Genomic DNA, 26,019 nt, shown 5'->3' on the forward strand with positions numbered 1-26,019 from the left:
GCCCTTCCATAAACAATAAAGCGAATGCTACATACCTGTAGAAGGTATTCTCCGAGGACAGCAGGCTGATTGTTCTCACTGATGGGTGACGTCCACGGCAGCCCCTCCAATCGGAAACTTCACTAGCAAAGTCCTTTGCTAGCCCTCGCGCGCCCGCGCGCACCGCGCATGCGCGGCCGTCTTCCCGCCCGAAACCGGCTCGAGCCGGCCAGTCCAGTATGTAGCAAGACAATACACTTCAAGGGAAGACACAACTCCAAAGGGGAGGCGGGCGGGTTTGTGAGAACAATCAGCCTGCTGTCCTCGGAGAATACCTTCTACAGGTATGTAGCATTCGCTTTCTCCGAGGACAAGCAGGCTGCTTGTTCTCACTGATGGGGTATCCCTAGCCCCCAGGCTCACTCAAAACAACAACATTGGTCAATTGGGCCTCGCAACGGCGAGGACATAACTGAGATTGACCTAAAAAATTTACCAACTAACTGAGAGTGTAGCCTGGAACAGAACAAACAGGGCCCTCGGGGGGTGGAGTTGGATCCTAAAGCCCAAACAGGTTCTGAAGAACTGACTGCCCGAACCGACTGTCACGTCGGGTATCCTGCTGCAGGCAGTAATGAGATGTGAATGTGTGGACAGATGACCACGTCGCAGCTTTGCAAATTTCCTCCATGGTGGCTGACTTCAAGTGGGCTACCGACGCTGCCATGGCTCTAACATTATGAGCCGTGACATGACCCTCAAGAGCCAGCCCAGCCTGGGCGTAAGTGAAGGAAATGCAATCTGCTAGCCAATTGGATATGGTGCGTTTCCCTACAGCCACTCCCCTCTTGTTGGGATCAAAAGAAACAAACAATTGGGCGGACTGTCTGTGGGGCTGTGTCCGCTCCAGATAGAAGGCCAATGCTCTCTTGCAGTCCAATGTGTGCAGCTGACGTTCAGCAGGGCAGGAATGAGGACGGGGAAAGAATGTTGGCAAGACAATTGACTGGTTCAGATGGAACTCCGACACAACCTTTGGCAGAAACTTAGGGTGAGTGCGGAGGACTACTCTGTTGTGATGAAATTTGGTGTAAGGGGCCTGGGCTACCAGGGCCTGAAGCTCACTGACTCTACGAGCCGAGGTAACTGCCACCAAGAAAATGACCTTCCAGGTCAAGTACTTCGGATGGCAGGAATTCAGTGGCTCGAAAGGAGGTTTCATCAGCTGGGTGAGAACGACATTGAGATCCCATGACACTGTAGGAGGCTTGACAGGGGGCTTTGACAAAAGCAAACCTCTCATGAAGCGAACAACTAAAGGCTGTCCTGAGATCGGCTTACCTTCCACTTGGTAATGGTATGCACTGATTGCACTAAGGTGAACCCTTACGGAGTTGGTCTTCAGACCAGACTCAGACAAGTGGAGAAGGTATTCAAGCAGGGTCTGTGTAGGACAAGAGCGAGGATCTAGGGCCTTGCTGTCACACCAGACGGCAAACCTCCTCCAATGAAAGAAGTAACTTCTCTTAGTGGAGTCTTTCCTGGAAGCAAGCAAGATGCGGGAGACACCCTCTGGCAGACCCAAAGAGGCAAAGTCTACGCCCTCAACATCCAGGCCGTGAGAGCCAGGGACTGGAGGTTGGGATGCAGCAGAGCCCCTTCGTCCTGCGTGATGAGGGTCGGAAAACACTCCAATCTCCACGGTTCTTCGGAGGATAACTCCAGAAGAAGAGGGAACCAGATCTGACGCGGCCAAAAGGGAGCAATCAGAATCATGGTGCCTCGGTCTTGCTTGAGTTTCAACAAAGTCTTCCCCACCAGAGGAATGGGAGGATAAGCATACAGCAGACCTTCCCCCCAATCCAGGAGGAAGGCATCCGACGCCAGTCTGCCGTGGGCCTGAAGCCTGGAACAGAACTGAGGGACCTTGTGGTTCACTTGAGATGCGAAGAGATCCACCAGGGGGGTGCCCCACGCCTGGAAGATCTGTCGCACCACACGGGAATTGAGCGACCACTCGTGAGGTTGCATAATCCTGCTCAACCTGTCGGCCAGACTGTTGTTTACGCCTGCCAGATATGTGGCTTGGAGCACCATGCCTTGACGGCGAGCCCAGAGCCACATGCTGACGGCTTCCTGACACAGGGGGCGGGATCCAGTGCCCCCCTGCTTGTTGACATAGTACATGGCAACCTGATTGTCTGTCTGAATTTGGATAATTTGGTGGGACAGCCGATCTCTGAAAGCCTTCAGAGCGTTCCAGATCGCTCGCAACTCCAGAAGATTGATCTGTAGATCGCTTTCTTGGAGGGACCACCTTCCTTGGGTGTGAAGCCCATCGACATGAGCTCCCCATCCCAGGAGAGACGCATCCGTGGTCAGCACTTTTTGAGGCTGAGGAATTTGGAAGGGACGTCCCAGAGTCAAATTGGAGCAAATCGTCCACCAATACAGGGATTCGAGAAAACTCGTGGACAGGTGGATCACGTCCTCTAGACCCCCGGCGGCCTGATACCACTGGGAGGCTAGGGTCCATTGAGCAGATCTCATGTGAAGGCGGGCCATGGGAGTCACATGAACTGTGGAAGCCATGTGGCCCAGCAATCTCAACATCTGCCGAGCTGTGATCTGCTGGGACGCTCGCACCCGCGAGACGAGGGACAACAAGTTGTTGGCCCTCGCCTCTGGGAGATAGGCGCGAGCCGTCCGAGAATCCAGCAGGGCTCCGATGAATTCGAGTTTCTGCACTGGGAGAAGATGGGACTTTGGGTAATTTATCACAAACCCCAGTAGCTCCAGGAGGCGAATAGTCATCTGCATGGACTGCAGGGCTCCTGCCTCGGATGTGTTCTTCACCAGCCAATCGTCGAGATATGGGAACACGTGCACCCCCAGCCTGCGAAGCGCCGCTGCTACCACAGCTAGGCACTTTGTGAACACCCTGGGCGCAGAGGCGAGCCCAAAGGGTAGCACACAGTACTGGAAGTGGCGTGCGCCCAGCTGAAATCGCAGATACTGTCTGTGAGCTGGCAGTATCGGGATGTGTGTGTAGGCATCCTTCAAGTCCAGAGAGCATAGCCAATCGTTTTGCTGAATCATGGGGAGAAGGGTGCCCAGGGAAAGCATCCTGAACTTTTCTTTTACGAGATATTTGTTCAGGGCCCTTAGGTCTAGGATGGGACGCATCCCCCCTGTTTTCTTTTCCACAAGGAAGTACCTGGAATAGAACCCCAGCCCTTCTTGCCCGGATGGCACGGGCTCGACCGCATTGGCGCTGAGAAGGGCGGAGAGTTCCTCTGCAAGTACCTGCTTGTGCTGGAAGCTGTAGGACTGAGCTCCCGGTGGACAATTTGGAGGTTGAGAGGCCAAATTGAGGGTGTATCCTTGCCGGACTATTTGGAGAACCCACTGATCGGAGGTTATAAGAGGCCACCTTTGGTGAAAAGCTTTCAACCTCCCTCCGACAGGCAGGTCGCCCGGCACTGACACTTGGATGTCGGCTATGCTCTGCTGGAGCCAGTCAAAAGCTCGCCCCTTGCTTTTGCTGGGGAGCCGCGGGGCCTTGCTGATTCGCACGCTGCTGACGAGAGCGAGCGCGCTGGGGCTTAGCCTGGGCCGCAGGCTGTCGGGAAGGAGGATTGTACCTACGCTTGCCAGAAGTATAGGGAACAGTCTTCCTTCCCCCGAAAAATCGTCTACCTGTAGAGGTAGAAGCTGAAGGCTGCCGGCGGGCGAACTTGTCGAATGCGGTGTCCCGCTGGTGGAGAGACTCTACCACCTGCTCGACTTTTTCGCCAAAAATGTTATCCGCACGGCAAGGCAAGTCCGTAATCCGCTGCTGGATTCTATTCTCCAGGTCGGCGGCACGCAGCCATGAGAGCCTGCGCATCACCACACCTTGAGCAGCGGCCCTGGACGCAACATCAAAAGTGTCATAAACTCCTCTGGCCAGGAATTTTCTGCACGCCTTCAGCTGCCTGACCACCTCCTGAAAAGGCTTGGCTTGCTCAGGGGGAAGAGCATCAACCAAGCCCGCCAACTGCCGCACATTATTCCGCATGTGTATGCTCGTGTAGAGCTGGTAAGACTGGATCTTGGACACGAGCATAGAGGAATGGTAGGCCTTCCTCCCAAAGGAGTCTAAGGTTCTAGCGTCCTTGCCCGGGGGCGCCGAAGCATGTTCCCTAGAACTCTTAGCCTTCTTTAGGGCCAAATCCACAACTCCAGAGTCATGAGGCAACTGAGTGCGCATCAGCTCTGGGTCCCCATGGATCCGGTACTGGGACTCGATCTTCTTGGGAATGTGGGGATTAGTTAATGGCTTGGTCCAGTTCGCAAGCAATGTCTTCTTCAGGACATGGTGCAAGGGAACAGTGGACGCTTCCTTAGGTGGAGAAGGATAGTCCAGGAGCTCAAACATTTCAGCCCTGGGCTCGTCCTCCACAACCACCGGGAAGGGGATGGCCGTAGACATCTCCCGGACAAAGGAGGCAAAAGACAGACTCTCGGGAGGAGAAAGCTGTCTCTCAGGAGAGGGAGTGGGATCAGACGGAAGACCCCCAGACTCCTCGTCAGAGAAATATCTGGGATCTTCCTCTTCCTCCCACGAGGCCTCACCCTCGGTGTCAGACACAAGTTCACGGACCTGTGTCTGCAACCTCGCCCTGCTCGACTCCGTGGAACCCCGTCCACGATGGGGGCGTCGAGAGGTAGACTCCCTCGCCCGCATCGGCGAAGCTCCCTCCGCCGACGTAGTCGGGGAGCCTTCCTGGGAGGTGGCCGCGGTCGGTACCGCACGCGGTACCGACGTCGGGGACCTCAACCTGGGCGATGGGCCAGCCGGCGCCACGCTCGACGGTACCGGTGGCGCAAGCACCGCCGGTACCGGAGGGGTAGGGCGCAACAGCTCTCCCAGAATCTCTGGGAGAACGGCCCGGAGGCTCTCGTTTAGAGCGGCTGCAGAGAAAGGCTGAGAGGTCGATGCAGGCGTCGACGTCAGTACCTGTTCCGGGCGTGGAGGCTGTTCCGGGCTGTCCAGAGCGGAGCGCATCGACACCTCCTGAACAGAGGGTGAGCGGTCCTCTCGGTGCCGATGCCTGCTGGGTGCCGAATCCCTCGGCGACCCAGAGCTCTCGGTGCCGACACGGGGAGGAGACCGGTGTCGATGCTTCTTCGATTTCTTCCGAAGCATGTCACCGGAGCTCCCCGGCACCGACGAGGAGGACGTCGAATCCATCCGTCGCTTCCTCGGGGCCGAGACTGAAGAAGGTCGATCTCGGGGGGGCTGTACCGCAGGAGCCCTCAGGGTAGGCGGAGACCCACCCGAGGGCTCACCGCCACCAGCAGGGGAATGGACAGCCCTCACCTGCACTCCACCCGATGCACCACCGTCCGACGACATCAGCAGACGAGGTCCTGGTACCACCGACGTCGATGCAGCTATCCGATGTCTCGGCGCCGATGCAGAGGCCCGATGCCTCGATGCACTCGATGCAGGGGCGGCCGAGGAAGATGGTCTGGACGCTGACGACGTCGATGCACTCGAAGATCCCGGTGCCGATGCCGACGAAGAGCCCGAGAACAACACGTTCCACTGGGCTAGTCTCGCTACCTGAGTCCGCCTTTGAAGCAGGGAACACAGACTGCAGTTCTGAGGGCGGTGCTCGGCCCCCAGACACTGAAGACACGACGAGTGTCGATCAGTGAGCGAGATAACCCGGGCGCACTGGGTGCACTTCTTGAAGCCGCTGGAAGGCTTCGATGTCATGGGCGGAAAAATCACGCCGGCGAAATCAAAAGCCGAAATGGCGAAATTTGAAGCACCAAATTTAGAGGGAGAAAAAATCTCGACCGAGGCCGAAAAGAGGCCTACCCCGACGACGAAAGAAAACTTACCGGGGCAAAAAAGCTGGAAGTACGGGGAGGATTTACACGAAACCCGGCGGGGGGTTTCCGGAGCACTTCCCGACTAGGACAAAGCTTTCCCGAAGGAAAAAAACACGCTCAAAACAAATTGGACGCGCGAGGTCGACTTTCCGGGGCTCGACACGGCGAAAACACGACCGTACCGAGTGCGGACAAAAGAAGACTGGCCGGCTCGAGCCGGTTTCGGGCGGGAAGACGGCCGCGCATGCGCGGTGCGCGCGGGCGCGCGAGGGCTAGCAAAGGACTTTGCTAGTGAAGTTTCCGATTGGAGGGGCTGCCGTGGACGTCACCCATCAGTGAGAACAAGCAGCCTGCTTGTCCTCGGAGAAACAATAACATAATAACCAACAGATTCATATGTAATATGGTCATACTCCAAAATGGCACCAGCCCAAAGAGGTTTTATAACAGGAGATAGTATGACATCAAAAAGCTGAAGCAGTCTCTCCTCCGCACAGCTGCCATATTGGTGAATCCCAAACTATCAGCTGCATCCTTAAATCTTTCTTTCCCGCTCTTTCCTCACATGCTCGCAGTTTTCAGCACATTTTAATTCAATCTTAGTTGTAGAAACATGTCGGCTTGTGCAGCATACGGATGTACACAGAAGAATTGTCAGAATGGAATTACCTTTCATCAGTTAGAGTAGTAATGCAATAAGGCAGCAGTCAAAAGTAGAGAAATACCAGGGTATGAAGAAAGGCGAAAAAGCAAAATGATGCCACTTTTGGGCTCACTTTCGAAAGAGGACGTCCATCTTTCTACATAAATCGAAAGATGGACGTCCTTGTCCCAGGGACGCCCAAATCAGTATAATTGAAACCCAATTTAGGACATCTCTAACTGCACTCCGTCGCAAGGATGGCCAAAGTTAAAGGGGGTGTGTCGATGCGTAGCAAAGGCGGGACTTGGGTATGCCTAACACTTGGACGTCCTTGACCCATAATTTAAAAAAACAAGGACGTCCCTGACAAACACTTGGACGTTTTCACCCGGACCTGTTTTTCTTATGACTAAGGCACAAAAAGGTGCCCGAAATGACCAGATGACCACCAGAGAGAATTGGGGATGACCTCCCGTTACTCCCCCAGTAGTCACTAACCCCCTCCCAGCCTCTACGCCAGCCTCAGATGTCATACTCAGGTCCATGACAGCGCATGCAGGTCCCTGGAGCAGTTTTAGTGGGTACTGCAGTGCACTTCAGACAGGCGGACCCAGGCCCATACCCCCCTCTCCTACCTGTTACATTTGTGGAGGGAACAGCGAGCTCTCCAAAACCCACAACAAACCCACTGTACCCATATATAGGTAGCCATCCATGTCTAGGGACGACCAAATCTACAGACATCCAAATTTAAGGACCTTAAATCGCAACTTGGACGTCCCTTTCGAAAATGCCCCTCTTTGTAGGTTTTGTTCCGGGCAGCCAAGAAGGTTTAATAAAAACTCTGAATGCTGTCTATTAAACCTCCTTGCGGACAGCAGACAAGCATCTTATGTCTGCCTATGACAACGGGTGAACAGATGATTGTGCTCTGGCACAATTCCATAATTTTGCATAATTTAACACAGGTCAATTTCTCACGTGGACTCGACGCTGACTGGCACAACATTCACTGCTCTTGAGTCTCTGACAGAGGCAAAAACTACGCGCCCCCCATCACCGCCATTGAAAGAATTGGGCAGCTCACACAAAACCTTGGCTGGAAACTCGCCCTTACTTTCCTGCGGCAACTCAGGAGTAGTTTGTGCTGAAGAGCATATGGGAAGCTGTCAAATAAAAAAAATAAAAATAAAAAAATCCGCACATAGGCAGTCATAATCGTTTGCAAATAAAGCAAGCTCTGGCGCACTGACAAAAAATATTTTGAATATAACCCTCCCACTTTCACAGACCCCTTGAAAACTCCCTGATGCCCTCCTAACAAAGAATGCAAAATCAAGGAGGTTTACAAAAATAGTATAAACCTCACACATTTGCTATTGTTTTCAACAGAGTCTGCGAATGCTTGGGGTCACTCAATATGGCGGCAAGCTCCACCCAATGCCTTCAGTCCAGATAATGGGCCAGATAGGCTCATGCCGTCTCCCATCATAAAACCTCCTTGCAACAGTCTCATATTACACTCTGCCATTTTGAAGAACAGCACCAGTGGGTCAGGTGTGAATAGTGATTACTCCTGCCTCACCAACCCCTTGGACCAAGGCAAGTGGGTAAATTCAGTAGAATGCAGGGTGGTCTGAGGTTTTTAAGGGCATAGGGTTTTTCAGCAGTATGGCTACTTCTATTCAGCAAACAAAAGAAAAAAAATGTTTTCAGAGTGAATTGAAATTAATTTATTTGATTCCATTTATATTCTGTTCTAGCAATTAAACTGTTCAAAGAAACAAAATATCACATATAGTAAGCTGATTTAAATTCTTTTGGATGGCTAAAAGTATCAAGCAAGGGTAGCCAAAGGAAAGATGCTGCCCCCCACCTCCCGGGGCCAAGTTCTGGCATCTCCCCCTTCCTTCCTCCACCCCTTTCCCCAATTTTACATTCTTTTTACATTTTTTTAAAAGCAGGCAGCAGCGATTCTCATATGCTGCCCTGCCACCGGCGCTGGCCTGTTCTCTACTGCAGCCACCTCTAAGGAAACAGGAAGTTACATCAGAGAGGTGGCCACAGTAAAGGTAAGAGGCGGGTGCCAGTGTCAGGGTAGCGAATACGAATCGCTGCCGCCGCCAGCTTTTTAAAAGCACAAAAAGGTAAAATCAGGGAATGGGATGGAGGAAGGAAGGAAAGGGGGGAAATGCCACTCCCAAAAGAGTGCCGCCTGAGGCTCCCGCCTCAGGTGGCTTAATGATCGAGCAGCCCCTGAAAATAAGATCGGCAGATCTGGTGAAGGATCATGGATTTGATATGCCATCTTTCTATGGTACATCCAAAGTGGTTTACACTTATTATATGCAGGTACTTCTGGCTATTTCTGTTGTTTAAATCTAATTTATGTGATTACTAGTAAAAAAAGGCCCGTTTCTGACAGAAATGAAACGGGCGCTAGCAAGGTTTTCCTCGGAGTGTGTATGTTTGAGAGCGTGCTTGAGAGATGGAGTGTGTGTATCAGAGAGAGAATGAGAGAGAGACAGAGACAGAGTGTGTGTGTGTGTGTGTGTGTGTGTGTGTGTGTGTGTTTGTTTGTGTGAGAGAGAGAGAGAGTGTGTGAGAGGCAGAGTGTCTGTGTGTGTGAGACTGTGTGTGTGTGACAGAGAGATAGAGTGTGATAGACAGAGAGTGTGTCAGAGAGAGTGTATGTGAGAGACAGTGAGTGAGTGTGGGCCCCCCCTCTTGCAGGTCCCTCCCTCGCAGGGCCCCCCCTCTCCACCCCACCTCTCTGGTCTCAGGACCCCCTCCTCATCTCCCTCTCCCCTGCCCCCCCTCCAGCCATCCATGTCCAGCGACCCTCCTCTCCCCCTGCCCCCCCCTGAAGCCACCCATGTCCAGTGACCCTCCCCTCCTCCTCCCCCCTGCCCCCCCTCCAGCCACTCATGTCCAGCGACTCTCCCTTCTCCTCCCCCCGGTGCATCAAACCCCCTTGCCACCCGCAGCTGCCACTGGTAACGCTGGCCGGCCGCTGCTGCTTCTCCTGTTGAGCAGCAGCGGCCGCTACAAAAAGAAAAAAAGCCATAAATGTTTTTAAACCTGAAATGCGGCACCGTAGACAGCCATCAGGCATTGGCTGTCAGCTCTGCAGCCACTCCTCCTCTCGCCTCGCACATCGCTGCACTCCTCCAGGGTCTTACTCCAGGGGCAGTGACGTGGAGGCGAGAGGAGGAGCGGCTGCAGAGCCAACAGCCAATGCCTGATGGCTGTCTGCGGTGCTTTGCTTGATGTTTAAAATCATTTATGGCTTTTTTTTTTTTTAGCGGCCACTGCTGCTCAACAGGAGAAGCAGCAGCGGCCGGACAGCGTTACCGAAGGGGTTGATGTGCTTTGGCAAGGGGGTTGATATGCTTTTGGGGGGGTGCTTGGGTGAAGCACCATGGGGGGGGGGGGCTGTCTGATGGCTGTCTGTGGTGCCGCGCTTGTCGTTTTTTGATGTACCGCTCCCTGCCACTTGCTCGGAGCAAGTGGCAAGGAGCGGCGCACTCACTGCTGATTCCCAGGCAGGGGGAGGAGTAGGGAAACACGCAAAGCAAGTTGCTCCGCGTGTTTCCCTACTCCTCCCCCTGCCTGGGAATCAGCTCTGAGTGATGTCAGCCTGGCTACGGAGCCTAGCTCAGCAACTCCAGGAGCCACGGACACAGGCAGTCACTCATTAGAACATTGGTGGTGAGAATTATTGAACAGGATTCTGCACGAATATCTCTACAGTGAAACAATAAGCTCTTTCAAACCAGATCAAATAAACCAATGTTAAAGAAGGAGCAGTTAGCTAGACATGGGGTAGTCTACATCAATCCCAGTCTTAATTTTCTAAAAATAAAACATGAAGCATATTCTTATTTCCCTAAAGCAATCCCAAAACAGTGTGATATTTATTGTATTATATTTTCATTTGTAGGAATCTACACACTGCTTCTCTGCCCTTTATAAATCTATATGTCGCTGAAATGAAAACAACAGCAATATGCTACATACCACTAAAATAAATGTTGTCATGTAAAAAAAAACAAAAAAACAAACCTGGTCATGGTAGTCTTCAGGGAATTGCCTCCGCACCTCAGGATCTGTAAATAATTGACAGATAATATTAATTGGCTTTGGATTAGTGAGCAAGCAAAGAATCACACATTAATATTTGATCAGAAGATGATAGCAACCCTGGCAGGGGATCCAAGAAGGGCAGCTGAGGCTGCAGTGCTGATAAGGGCAAGAAAGACTCTTCAAGGCTTTCCTTTTACCCTCCTCCAAAAGACCACACACACAAAAAAAACAAAAACAAAATGCTTCTGTTAACTTCAGGCTGCTACCCTATCACTTGCAAATAGCTAGTTAGTTGCACAGGCAGACAACAGAGAAACCTGCTTAGAATTTTTATTTGATATCTTGGACAGACATTAAATAACTACAGAAGAGAAAATGTTTCATAGTGCAACATGTATATTGCTTTCTTTATGATTCCCTTTGAGATACCTCTAATGCAGGGGTTTCTCAACCCAATTCCAAGGAGCACATCTAGCCAGTCAGGTTTTCAGGATATCCACAATGAACATGAATGAGATAGATTTGCATTGAATCAAAGTAGTGCATACAAATCTACTTCAGGCATATTCATTATGGATATCCTGAAAACCTAACTGGCTAAGTATGTTTCGAGGACTGGGATGAGAATCCCTGCTCTAATGCAATCTTGACAGACTCTCTTTAGGATGCGCCTTGAAATTCAGACTCCTGTAATTTCTATTTTCTTATATGTACTCTTATAAATGTATTTTAACACCTCCAAGTGGTAAAAAGTACAAGATGCAGCTCCACTGAGCATTATTCTGTCATCAATCATGCTCTGGCGCTCATTTTCAAAGCAGATGGGACATCTCAAAATGGCCAAAAAAGGGTCCATCTGCCAAAATCATCCAAACTGTGATTTTTTTAAAGGCAGAATTTAGACATTTTAATCTGCAGTTCGTCCAATCAGCAAAGGGGGGGGGGGGGGGGTGTTGGAAGCATATTTTGGTCGGACCCAAAATTAGGACGTCTTCCAGTGATAACAGAACGTAAAGAAACGTCCAAGTCCAAAAAGGAGGATGTTTTTATTTAGACCTGTTTCAATCACGTCCAGGGTACAAAGGGTGCCTTGATTGAGCAGCTGACCACTGGAGGGATGCACGTATGACCCCTCCTTAATCTCTCAGTGATTACTGATCCCCTCCCACCCCCCTAAGAAGTGAAAATGATAATGGATACCAGGCTCTATGACAGCGTCATGTATTATAACCATACCTAAAAGAACAGCAAACAAGTGTTAAGTAGTCTAGTGCAATGTTTCCCAAGTCCAGTCCTGGAGTACCCCTTGGCAGTCCGGTTTTCAGGATATCCACAATGAATATGCATAAAGTTGATCTGAATACACTGCCTCCATTATATGCAAATATCTTTCATGCATATTCATTGTGGATATCCTGAAAACCTGACTGGCAGGGATGCTCCAGGACTGGAATGGTTGAGGTCAGTGCAGTGGACTTTGAACAACGGGACCCAGGTGTAGCTCCCATTTGAACTCTTATTTTAAAACTAGTTTTATCCTCAATGTACATTATCTAAACCCTTGCACTAGAACTATTTTAAAGAGATTAGACTGATCTGGGTTTTTTTTTATCCCAGATGGAGAGACAATTAGATTTTGAGGAGACTGGTCATGTTAAATTTATTCTCTAACTGGCATTTATCAGTTAGTAAAACTTTAGAAGAGTTAGCACCATTAAAAGAAAAGTCTATACGCCTGAGGAAGTCAGCACTGGGTATAATAACAGTTATCAGATTTAAAGAAGTGGTGCAGGCACGATAAACCTGAAATTAAGTTTACCTGGAGTGAGCTATTTTCTCTGTATAAATTGGAATTACTCCTAGCAAAGATCTTATTATGCTACTCAAATAGAGAACTCTCCTCTATTCAAAAAAGCTTTTCACATTGTTTGTAATTTGTCTTCTCCTCCTTCTTTAGGAGATGAAATGAAACTTAATCAACCTTCTACTCAGATGCTTGCTACTATTTTTTCCTACTAAGATTGAGAAAATTACAACAAAACTATCATCTACAGATGGTAAATCTATTTCTCATAATACTATGCCGTCTGAGTCATCCTATATAATAATTTGCACCTCCGTCTGAATGCCTGGGTTCGTAACACACTTCCCATTGATCCGCCCTGGTGATGATGTCAGAGAGCGGATCAGTAAGAGGGAAGGAAAGCCAGCACCAGCCAGCCACGGAACGTTGGAGGTGAGTAGAGAATCACCCCCCTCCCTCCTCCCCCTATCCTCCGAGTTTCAGCCCCCTCCCCTCCAAGTTCCATGCCCCCCCTACCTCCCCCCTCCAAGTTATAGGCCCCCTCCCCTTCGAGTTGCAGCCCCCCCTTCCTCCGAGTTCCAAGCCCCCGCGCCTCCCTCCCTCTCTCTCCCCTCCGAGTGCAAGCATGACCTGTCTTCTGGCAGCCCCTTGCCTTCCTGCGTGCCAGCTGTAATTTAAAAATTCTTACCTCGGAGTCCGGCGTCTGCAGTGAAGGCGAGCGGTGCTTCACAATGCCTTCCCATCTGTCTCAGCACTGCCTCTGGTCCCGCACTTCTGGAAACAGGAAATGAGGGCGGGACCAGAGGCAGAGCTGAGACAGATGGGAAGGCAGCGTGAAGCGGCGCTCGCCTTCACTGCTGACGCCGGACCCCGAGGTAAGAATTTTTAAATTACTGCCGGCACTTAGGAAAGCGAGGGGCTGCCGGAGGACAGGTCGTGCTTGCACTCAGAGGGGAGGGAGAGAGACAGAGGGAGGGAGGCACGGGGGTATGGAACTCAGAGGTGAGGGGGGCGTGGAACTCGGAGGGGAGAGGAGTCCTGGAACTCAGAGGGGAGGGGGGTCCTGGAACTAGAAGGGGAGGGGGCAGGGGGTCCTGAACTCGAAGGGGAGGGGTGCCTGGAACTCGGAGGAGAGGGAGGGAGGAGGGAGGGAGAAGAGGGGCATGGAACTCGGAGGGGAGGGGGGCTGGAACTCAGTGGAGAGAGACAGAGGGAGGGAGGGAGGGAGGGGGGCGTGGAACCTTGTTAGCGCCTGTTTCATTTCTTTCCGAAACGGGCCTCTTTTACTAGTTTGATAATATTCCAACTAATAGATTATGGTTTAACTTTGATGATGTTTCTTTTTCTCTGTTGAAAACACATTTACAAAAGTAACAAAATCTTCTTCAATACTTGATAGCTGTGCATCATTCTTTCTGAGGGAACTTCTTGCTCAGACTATCTACTGGATTACTTTGTTGCCTAATTCTGTTTTGAGTGCTGGTGTTTATCCTCAGTCCATACCGGTAGATCATATTTTATTGACACTGATTCCAAAGTCTGAGGTGCTGGATCTTTCTATCCCCTCAAGTTTTTGACCCATTGCTAGTATACCAGCTCTTGCTAAGTTGATGGAATCGTTCACAGGGATGTAACTCTCTCATTTTATTGAGAAATACTCGTGTCTAAACAGTACTAAATTCAGCTATAGAGGTAAGCACTGTACAGAGTCACTGCTCCTAGTTTTGCTAGTTAAGATCCGCAAAGCCCTAAATTTGGGCAAACAGATAATACTTCTACAATTTGATATATCCGGAGCTTTTGACTCCTTGTGGTTACTGTGTCTTAAAGAATGGTGTCTGTGTGGTGTCCCCCAGGGATCGCCCCTTTCCCTTTGTTACTTAACTTGCTCATGTCAGATATTGGTACCATTTCTATGCCTGCAGATACATTTCTTTGCTCTTAAGCAGATGATATTTGTGTCTTGGCTTCTGTACATTCTAACCAAATGCTTACGTATCAGATTATTGAAAAATGTATTCTTAAGATTAAGAAATGGGCTCATGACATTCCCCTTAAATTAAATGCACACAAAACAAATATTTTATGGTTAAGTAACTCTTTGACTGATATTCCCAGCTTGGTTACTTTATCTGATGGTGTGACCTTAAAGGTTGCACAGTATGCATGTGTGCTGGGAGTTTTTCTGGATTCAGCATTATCTTTTGAGATTCAAATTAATAATGTGGCTAAAAAAGAGTTTTTCAAACTTAAGCAACTTAGATCAATATGTTCTAATTTCTATGAAAGATTTTGCTTTAGTGGTACAGGCTATGATGCTATCTGTTCTTGATTACTGTAACTCTATACATCTTGGTGCCACAGAAATTGCAACTACTTCAAAATACAGCTGTGAGGCTGATTTTTTTGACATACTAGATAAGATAGTGTATCCCCCCTGCTGAAATCTTGTGATTGCCTTCCTATATGTGCTAGAGTGTTCTTTAAAACATTTTATTATGTTCATACTAGATGCTGAAAACTCTGGCGCTAAAATACCGTCGTTATAGCGTGGCAAAAGAACTTCCCAGTGAAGGAAGCTATTAGAGCTAAAAGAAAATCCTTCAGAAAATGGAACCAACTGAAAATAATAAGAAACAGCATAAGGAATGTCAAGTCAAATGAAAAGCACTGATAAGGAAAGCTAAGAGGGACTTCGAAAGAAAGATTGCGTTGGAGGCAAAAACACATAGTAAAACATTTTTTAGGTATATTAAAAGTAGGAAACCGGCAAAAGAATCAGTTGGACCGCTAGATGACTGAGGAGTAAAAGGGGCAATCAGGGAAGACGAAGCCGTAGCAGAGAGATTAAATGAATTCTTTGCTTCGGTCTTCACCGAGGAAGATTTGGGTGGGATACCGGTGCCGGAAATAGTATTCGAAGCTGACGAGTCGGAGAAACTTAATGAATTCTCTGTAAACCTGGAGGATGTAATGGGTTAGTTCTACAAACTGAAGATTAGCAAATCTCCTGGACCGGACGGTATTCATCCCAGAGTACTGATAGAACTGAAAAATGAGCTTGCGGAGCTATTGTTAGAAATATGTAATTTATCCTTAAACTTCAGCGTGGTACTGGAAGATTGGAGGGTGGCCAAAATAACGCCGATTTTTAAAAAAGGTTCCAGAGGAGATCCGGGAAATTATAGACCAATGAGTCTGACATCAGTGCCGGGCAAAATGGTAGAGACTATTATTAAGAACAAAATTACAGAGCATATTCAAAAGCATGGATTAATGAGACAAAGTCAACATGGATTTAGTGAAGGGAAATCTTGCCTCACCAATCTACTACATTTCTTTGAAGGGGTGAACAAACATGTGGAAAAAGGGGAGCCGATTGATATTGTGTATCTGGATTTTCAGAAGGCGTTTGCCAAAGTACCTCATGAAAGATTCCAGAGGAAACTGGAGAGTCATGGAATAGGAGGTAAGTGTTCTATTGTGGATTAAAAACTGGTTAAAAGATAGAAAACAGGGAGTAGGGTTAAATGGTCAGTATTCTCAATGGAGAAGTGTAGTTAGAATCTGAGAAAACATTTCTTCACTCAACGTGTAATTAAACTCTGGAATTCGTTGCCAGAGAATGTGGTAAAGGCGGTTAGCTTAGCAGGTTTTAAAAATGGCCTGGACAGCTTCCTAAAGGAAAAGTCCATAGACCATTATTAAATTGACTTGGGGAAAATCCACTACTTATTTCTGGGATAAGCAGCATAAAATGTATTGAGCTTTTTTGGGATATTACCAGGTATTTGTGACCTGGATTGGCCACTGTTAGGAACAGGATGCTGGGCTTGATGGACTTTTGGTCTGTCCCAGCGTGGCAATACTTATGTACCTATTCAAAAGGGCAGACTTGGACCTATTCAATTTAAATAGGTGAATCTCTTCAGAAAGGCAAATAATTAATATAAGACGAAAAAGGTAATGATTATTATTTTTCTAATTACATGTGTTTCAGAACAAGGAGTCAGGCCATGCGATGCAAATGAGGCTGTGGAATAAGAGGTCATAGGGTCATTCCATGCCAAGTGGTCTAAATCTTCCCACCATCATGTCTCCAATTTTGTTCAAATTTTATCTGTTGCGCAAGTCAGGTGTTAAACGAAGTTTCCCAAAATTTGAGGTCTCTAACTGCAATAGTTGCAGACCTAGACCCCATACTCAGGAACAATGTATGGAAATATTTTACAGAAAGGATAGTGGATACATGGAACAGCATCTCAGTGAGAGTGTTGAAGATTTGGACTATTAAAATTCAGGAAACCATGGAATAAGGGAAAACAAAGGGTTGGCAAGAACTGGGCTTTGGCTTGGAAGGACAGACTGTATAAGAAATATGGTCTTTTTCTGCTGTCATTTTCTATGCTTCTATGAATGCTGCATATTTTTTAGTTTTTTTGTAAAGAGTTCTACCAGGCAAGGAAATGCCCATTAAGCAGTTCCAATTTGCCAGAAAGAGTACAGGTTTTTGTGGTTTTAATTTTACCTTCCTCACCATTATTCACACCTGCACATCCAACCCAACCATTCGCTACCAAATTTAACTGGAAACACTAGAGATCATCATTAACTAATGCCAGACGTTTTTCCTCCACAATTATGGCACTCTATTCCCTTTTCACCCAACCATTGTAGTAAACATCCTCAATCCAGGTGCTTTTTACATATTTGTATTGATGTAATTGTTGCTTCAACTTCATTTCCCCCACTTTTATTATCTCTGAGTGAACAACCTTTGAAAAACCCAGGGATGCATGCACTTTACCTACCCTTCATTGAGGTCTCACTATTAAACAACAGCTGGAACTTCTAGCATGTCTCTGCAGCAACCCCAGCCCTTTATCAGTGCAATGAGCAGAAACTGGGTCCAGGACTTCAACACAGGGTGACAACTGGACCATTCAGTTAGACTCCATTGTTTCTTTTTTGGGAGAGAAATATAAACACCTACCATGCCTCATTTTCATGCAGGTCAAATTTTCCTATAAATGTAATTTAAAAATAAGATTGCTGTTTGTATTGATTTTTTTTTCTACAAAAATTATTCGCAAAACGAAGCCCCGTAATTTCTGTCTTGGCATAACAAACAGTCACATGTTTCTCCCGAGTCCATTTGCAATAAAACGCTTTAACATGAAGTGTGCATGGTGCTCAGAAATTAAAAAAAAAATACACCCACGCAAATTACAAAAGCATAAGAAAGAAAAATTGCTTCTGAAAAAAAACTATCTGAGAAACAAAACAAAAAAAAAGTTAATAATGTTCAAACTCGGTTAACATCTTATAAGATTTAAGTAGTCACACTACATTTACACACGCTCAAAAGTTCATTAGTATATCTCATGACATTATAAATCTCACTTACTAGCTATCAGTTTCATTGCTTTCCCTAACACTCATGTGAAACATACATATAAGTTTGTAGTTAAATATGAACTCAATTGACAGCAACTGCTTGAGGTTAAACTTCTGTTTCTGCACCAAAATTAGGCATGACCCCATTCTATTTCTATATGCAGTAACATGAGGAGAGATCTAGTGAATTTTAAATAGTGGTCTACACTTTTAAGATTTAATGCTGAAAAATGCAGGGCCACACATTTAAGCTGAAACAGCCATATATAGGGAGTAAACTTGAAAACATAAAAGAACTGGATCTGAGGATGATCACATTTGGCAGTGGGGGAGGGGGATAATTATTAATATAGTTAAGAGAATAATGCACAAATTTTGCCCCTTAATGTGTGTTAAATGGCAAAGTTGTGCATTATTTTACCATAAAGCACTTTAAGGTACTGACATACAAAGCATGCAAAACATTGCATTATTATGTAAATCGAATAGCGTAGCTTGCCTTGGAATTTGAATAGTGCACCTTTGTAAAAGAACTCCTTAGAGAGGCATCAATCACTGTCCCCTCAAGAAAACGCTTAAGGATTGTGATTAGCATGGATGCACATAGGGGCCCTTTTGCTAAGCTGCCACAGGCACAAAAATGTACTGAACTTTAGTAAACAGTCCCCTAATATTTCAGATTACATTTCTCTGTGCCCTCATTTTCAAGAATATTTATGGTTCAGACATTAATGATGCATCAAGCTGCATCGGAAAAAAAAAAAAAAAACACCAGTTCAAAGCAGCAAGATATTTCCACCTTAAAGGGGCCAATGTCAACAAGTGTATCCCCTCGAAGACATAAGTCCTTAGGTGTTTAAGCCCCACCTCTACCCCATTACCCCTCTTCCCCAGACCTCCTCTATAAGTCTCCCCCAACCTACCTTAAGTAATCATTTGTGGTCCACAGATCACAGGACAGGATAGGAGCATAGTAGTTGGTGTGGACAGGCAAACTGGATAGGCCATATGGTCTTAATCTGCTGTCATTTTTCTATGCAATCTCAACTCAATTATTCATTGTCTTATGTTTCTATTTGTTTCCTTAAAGAATTAAGGCATAAGAAAAAACAGGCATCCAAGACATTTCAGTAGTTTGACTGCCAGGTCAGGTGCCTGCTACTTGAGTTCATCATTTGCAATCCCTGTTAATTTGACTGCTGCTCTATGGCCAGTCACAATTCAACATTGTAAATCTCAAGCAGGCCATACCTACCTCATCCTGCTTTTGCCATGTACAGGAACTTTAAATAAGGCATGTCAGAACACAAAGTGAATTGTGCAAACCTATTAGAAGGAATTAAGATAGGGGAACACAAACTGCACATAAAAATTAAACCTCCACTCTTTGAATTAGTTTGTCCTTGAAAGGGTGGGCAGTATTTCATGGAGAAATATTTCTTCCACAGCTCTGAAGAATTTATCATCACAGCTAAAGCTGAAAACTTGCAGAGTGTGGGCTATAAAGTATATAGTAGCAAAAACAACAAAAAGGTTGATAGCAAGTTGCTCTCTTTGGGAAACAGCAAGCGGAGATTAGAACTGGCACATAAAAAAGTGACAATTCACAGGTCATAGAGTATAGTAATGTAGTAAATAATGGCAGAGAAAGACACATCATCCAAGACTGCCCAGGAAGGCTGTTGGGAGTTGTACCTGCCATGCAGTGCAGGATACTTCCCCCTCTCCACAATTTCTTAGAAGCTCAAAATTCATTCCACAGGTGTTTTGAAATGAACTACTCTATGCTTGGACCCCGCTTTGGATACATTTAAAAACCTAGTTCTGCAAGAGGTTGTGGAACCTGAACAACCATCTATTTTTCAGCCTCAAAATTTGACCGGACAGGATAGGGAGGCATTGCAAAAATTAAAGCTGAACACAAATATAGTTATCCACCATGGGGCTATTGTGTGGAATAAAAATGATTATATTCAGGAAGCACTACACCAACTTTTGGACCCCTCAGTTTATCAACAATTGGAGACTGATCCCACAGATAGATTACTGCAATGTATAAAAAATATTGCTTTAGAAAGGGTAGAATTGGGTTTTCTTTCAAAAAAGAAATATCAGTTTTTGTATCATCAGAAAGTCCAAATTCCTATTTTCTATCTGCTTCCAAAAATCCATAAAGATTCTCAACATCCTTCTGGTCAACCACTAGTACCTGCCTGCAACTCTTTATTGGAGCGTGTGTGTAAATATGTGGACAAAGTTTTAGCCCCTTTAATGGAATGCATTCCTGCTTAGTTGAAGGATACTACGCACTTAAAGAAATTAGCAAAGCTGCAGTTGGGAGATGATCCAATTTTATCCCTCATTATGGACATTCAATCGCTTTACACTGCAATAGTAACATAGTAACACAGTAGATGACGGCAGAAAAAGACCTGCATGGTCCATCCAGTCTGCCCAACAAGACAAACTCATATGTGCTACTTTTTGTGTATATCTTACCTTGATTTGTAACTGTCATTTTCAGGGCACAGACCGTACAAGTCTGCCCAGCACTATCCTCGCCTCCCACCACCGGCTCTGGCACAGACCGTATAAGTCTGCCCAGCACTATCTCCACCTCCCAACCACCAGCCCCGCCTCCCACCACCGGCTCTGCAACCCAATCTCGGCTAAGCTCCTGAGGATCCATTTCTTCTGAACAGGATTCCTTTATGTTTATCCCACGCATGTTTGAATTCCATTACCATTTTCCTCTCCACCACCTTCCGCGGGAGGGCATTCCAAGCATCCACCACTCTCTTCGTGAAAAAATACTTTCTGACATTTTTTTTTAGTCTGCCCCCCTTCAATCTCATTTCATGCCCTCTAGTTCTGCCGCCTTCCCATCTCCGGAAAAGGTTCATTTGCGGATTAATACCTTTCAAATATTTGAACGTCTGTATCATATCACCCCTGTTTCTCCTTTCCTCCAGGGTATACATGTTCAGGTCAGCAAGTCTCTTCTCATACGTCTTGTAACACAAATCCCATACCATCCTCGTAGCTTTTCTTTGCACCGCTTCAATTCTTTTTACATCCTTAGCAAGATATGGCCTCCAAAACTGAACACAATACTCCAGGTGGGGCCTCACCAACGATTTTTACAGGGGCATTAAAACCTCTTTTCTTCTGCTGGTCACTCCCCTCTCTATACAGCCTAGCAACCTTCTACTTACGGCCACCGCCTTGTCACACTGTTTCGTCGCCTTCAGATCCTCAGATACTATCACCCCAAGATCCCTCTTCCCGTCGGTACCTATCAGACTCTCACCACCTAACACATACATCTCCCGTGGATTTCTACTCCCTAAGTGCATCACTTTGCATTTCTTCTAGCTTTCGAAGATCCTTTTTCATGTTTTCTACTCCCTCCCGGGTGTCCACTCTGTTACAAATCTTAGTATCATCCACAAAAAGGCAAAATTTACCTTCTAACCCTTCGGCAATGTTACTCACAAATATATTGAACAGAATCGGCCCCAGCACCGATCCCTGAGGCACTCCACGACTCACCTTTCCCTCCTCTGAGCGAATTCCATCCACCACCACCCTCTGGCATCTGTCCGTCAACCAGTTCCTTATCCAGTTCACCACTTCGGGTCCTATCTTCAGCCTGTCAAGTTTATTTAAGAGCCTCCTGTGGGGGACCGTGTCAAAAGCTTTGCTGAAATCTAGGTAGATTACGTCTATAGCACATCCCTGATTTAATTCTCCAGTCACCCAGTCAAAGAATTCAATGAGATTCGTTTGGCACGATTTCCCTTTGGTAAAACCATGTTGTCTCGGATCTTGCAACTTATTGGCTTCCAGGAAATTCACTATCCTTTCCTTCAGCATCGCTTCCATTACTTTTCCAATAATCGAAGTGAGGCTTACCGACCTGTAGTTTCCAGCTTCTTCCCTATCACCACTTTTGTGATGAGGGACCACATCCGCCATTCTCCAATCCCTTGGAACCTCTCCCGTTTCCAATGATTTATTAAACAAATCTTTAAGAGGACCCGCCAGAACCTCTCTGAGCTCTTTTAATATCCTGGGGTGGATCCCGTCCGGTCCCACGGCTTTGTCCACCTTTAGCTTTTCAAGTTGTTTATACACACACTCTTCCGTGAACGGTGCTATATCTACTCCATTTTCATTTGCACTTTTGCCAGTCCATCGCGGTCCTTCTCCAGGATTTTCTTCTGTGAAAATACCTCAACAATAAGTGATAGAGATTTTACAAACTTATTTAGATGCTCGTCAAAGATCCTGGACGGTTCCCACTGATTTTTTGATTCAGCTGATATCTGTAGCTCTTTGGAACAATTCTTTTATGTTCCACAATAAAATCTATCTACAGCTGTCGGTAATTATGGGGGCTTCTTGCTTGCCCTCTATAGTCAATTTGTTCATGGGTACAAGTCTATGTTATGATGGTGGTGTTTTATAGATGATATTTTTTTCATTTGGAAAAATACATACACAGCTCTGGCTGAGTTTACAGGACAACAGTATTCATTCAACTATTAAGTTTCAATATGTAAATCGTCTTCTAATATTGTTTTTTTTTATGTGAAACTTGAGAAATGTGAAGGTATATGTAGAACTACAACTTTCTCTAAACCCACAGATTGGAATTCTTTGTTAAGGTTTGAAAGTATGCAACCTCATTATTATTTTATTTTTTTATTTTTTGTTACATTTGTACCCCGTGCTTTCCCACTCATGGCAGGCTCAATGTGGCAGGCAATGGAGGGTTAAGTGGCTTGCCCAGAGTCACAAGGAGCTGCCTGTGCCGGGAATCAAACTCAGTTCCTCAGTTCCCCAGGACCAAAGTCCACCACCCTAACCACTAGGCCACTCCTCCACCATTATATAAAAACAAGTCCGCCTTTTTCCATTTCTCAGATATCGGAGGATTTGTGACACCACTGCAGAATATAAGCAGCTTCTACGGGTCTTCATAAGAAATTGGTGCATATAGGATATCATAATAGGATTGTTAAACAAGCCTGTAAGAGACCCCTATATAATCATAGGGAATGGCCTTTGAAGGATTAAGAAAATTTGGATCAAGGTGCTCCAATATTGTGCATTTTTAAAATACTGATTTTTCACCTAAAATTGCTTGAGTGGTCTGTTCTATCAGTACATGAGAGCTTTAGAAACACTCTTTGCATGGTTTCTTATTCTAGAAATAGAAACCTGGCTGACATCTTGTGTAGATCAGATGTGTGGTCCAATTATCAAGCACAAGGTAGTGGACATAGAAAGTGTGGACAACAAGTGCTTTGTGTGATTATGGAAGAGGATTCAAAATTTGGTGGGACAAAATTCAACTTATGTTCCACCTGAAGTTCTCCACTTCATGTACAGGAATTTTAGGTATAAAAATGTGCTGTCCTTTGGCACAACCTCTTAAGATTGTAGGTTCAATAACGTGTGCCATTTGTCACGTTTACAAAGCTGGAACTGGGTTTGTGAGCCCTTGGACCACTGCCGAGGAGCGGCAGTGGCAGGCAAAACCACCCCACGCTAGAGACAGGGCAGATCTCTGACAAACAGTTAGGCTTCACCTGCAGCTGGCCACTTTCCACCAAGAGTTGAGCTCAAGGCTTCAGATGGCCGGCAGGACTTACTGGACAGGGCAGGACTGGATAACAGCTAGGCAGCACAGGGACAGCAAGGCAGGGAAAAGATAGGCTAAAGGACAGGACTGAAAGCTGCAAGCAGCCACTGAAACAGGGAACAAACACAGCTAGACAGGAGACTGAACTGAAAGCTGCAAGCAGCCACTGAAGCAGGGAACAAACACAGATAAACCCAGAACTAGGCAAAGACATACAAACAAGACACAAGACTGGGAAACAAGCAATACAGTAATCAAGCAATACCCTAAACTAAACATAGACTCACTAGAACAGGCAAGACTTCAGGCAAGAACTAGAGCAAGGAAACAAACTCAGGCTGAAGTGCAAAAGCACCAACATACCAGGGCCTTAGACGCAATGCAAAGGCCAAGCAGCAAGGTTTCAGAATGGCTAATAAGCCAAGCAGCACCTGGAGCTCAGCTGCAACAATCACCAGGAAACTACGGGTGCTGTGTAGGTTCAAATCCAAGCAAGCAAGTCTGGCAGCCCGGAAGATCTGGACCGGACTGGCCTGAAATCTGGAATGGGTGACGGTCCACAGCAGCCACCGGTTCTGGCCACCAGAGGGCGAGGTGAGCACAGACGTAACACCATTAGAGTTTTAAGAGCTAAACATGTGCCACTACACAGCTTTGGAGCATTTAGATTTCAGAGCAGTATGATTGGCAAACCAATTTTTAAGTGTAGATGATGTGGTGGAATTCCTGGTGTATGAAGTGAATTTAGAAATTCAACCGGATACTTTACAATGTCATTGGTATCTTGCAATGTGTCAATGGACAAATACTCTTTAGTTTCACCTGGTAGCATTTCTTGGATTTCGTTGTTCATTTAATTGACTTTTAAGTTTCTTGGAGCTAGAATCGTTCATTCACATAACCACTCGTGGTTTTGATAATGATTTGCAATTTTTGGAAATATTGTTTCCTTTAAACTATTAATTTCTTCTACAATGTTGCATAAATCTGGAGTTAAAGTTTTTGCCTACCAGCATCACATTTTATTTTTCCTTCTCCTTAACTCCAGAATCTTTTTTGACAATGGTTCAACAGTTTCGTTACCTAAGTTTTTGTTTCAATATTTTTGGTCAGTTTTAAATGCTGCACATAAGTCCAAAGAGTAGAGGACTTGAGGCAAGCTTTGAGTTCATCATACATCGTACCTTTTGAATGACAGGCAATGTTTGCTGAAAGTCACCAGGACTGTAACAATTCCTCCCATCAAATTCTCATTACTTCTCATGTCTTGTAGGCTTCTGTTGACTGCTTCCACAGCATGCTTATGAGCAATGGGCATTTATCCCAAACAATGAGGTACACTGTTATAATAATTTAGCTATGCCTGATCCTTTGTCAAACTGAGTTCACAGTATAAGCTAAGTTAAGAGGCAATTTAAGTTGAGTGAGCGGTTCAACCTCCTTGAAGTAATGTAGCAGCTATACCAGAAGAAGCAACTCTTAGATTAGCCTGCCTTTTTTGCTGATCTGCAAGCCATATTTCATTTTCCATTGTAGTTTCAACCACCCTGGATAGAAAACGAACTATTTAGTATCTGGATCCATGACTGGCCCAAAAAACTATAGTCTGCTTTAAATATATTCTACTTTAACTGAGCATTAAACACTGACAGTGCTGAAGGGTGTGTGAAAATGGCTGAGTAGGGGTGTACTGCTAAGAGTAAGTGTGAATGGGTCTATTAGAATGGGTGGGTGAGTGAGTGAGGTGTGCTAATGATGAGTTGCAATGTTGAGGGTAGATAAGTACATAACTACATAAGTATTGCCATACTGGGAAAGACCAAAGGTCCATCAAGCCAACAGTGGCCAATTAAGGTCACAAATACCTGGGAAGATATGAGAATGGGTGAGTGTGAATGAGGATGTGGTACTGAGGGGGGGGGGGGGTGAGAATGTGTGAATGGGGGTGTACTACTGTGGGGGAGTGAGAATAAGTGTGTACTACTAAGGGGATGCAATAATGGGTAAGTGGGGTTGTACTGCTGAAGGGTGAGAATATGAGAATGAATATGGGGGTGTACTGGTGAAGAGGGTTTGAGTGGAGTTTTTCTGCTGATAAGTGTGTGAGAATGGGTGAGTGTGAGTGGGGGTGTTTTGCCGAGGGATGTGTGAACAGATGAGTGAGTGAGGGTGTGCTATTCTGTGTTGTGTGAGTACTGCTGAGGGGTGAGTGTGCATGGAGATGTGCTACTCTGGGGGGTGTGAGAACAGGTGAGTGTCAGTGGGGGTATGGTACTGAAGGGTAAGTGTCAGTGGGGGGTGCTATTCTGGGGTGTGTGATTGGGGTGAGTGTTTTGCTGAGGGGTGTGTGAGAACGGATGAGTGTGAGTGGGGTATTTTGCTGAGTGCTATATTAGAATGGGTGAGTGTGAGTGGAGGTGTGTGAGAATGGATGAGTGTGATTGGGATGTTTTGCTGAGGGGTGTGTGAGAAAGGGTGACATTGGCACTGAGTTTAATACTCCCTTAAATCAGAAAATGTGGAGATTGGATCCCTACACAGCACTAACTTTTCTTTTCTGATCAATTTGTTTAG

At 46.3% G+C, this 26,019-nt stretch overlaps 1 protein-coding gene across 5 annotated transcripts in view; it reads right to left on the reverse strand.

Moving 5' to 3' along the window:
- DENND1A (DENN domain containing 1A) overlaps nt 1–26,019 on the reverse strand; it is a 1,150,393-nt gene that overhangs the window by 934,859 nt on the left and 189,515 nt on the right. For all 5 annotated transcript variants that reach the window (XM_030207362.1, XM_030207365.1, XM_030207363.1 and 2 more), the window contains exon 3: nt 10,574–10,617. In XM_030207362.1, coding sequence (XP_030063222.1) covers nt 10,574–10,617 — 44 coding nt within the window. The remainder of the gene's footprint in view (nt 1–10,573; nt 10,618–26,019) is intronic.

Source organism: Microcaecilia unicolor, chromosome 6 (assembly GCF_901765095.1).
Source record: "Microcaecilia unicolor chromosome 6, aMicUni1.1, whole genome shotgun sequence".
In the NCBI taxonomy this organism is placed as follows: domain Eukaryota; kingdom Metazoa; phylum Chordata; class Amphibia; order Gymnophiona; family Siphonopidae; genus Microcaecilia; species Microcaecilia unicolor.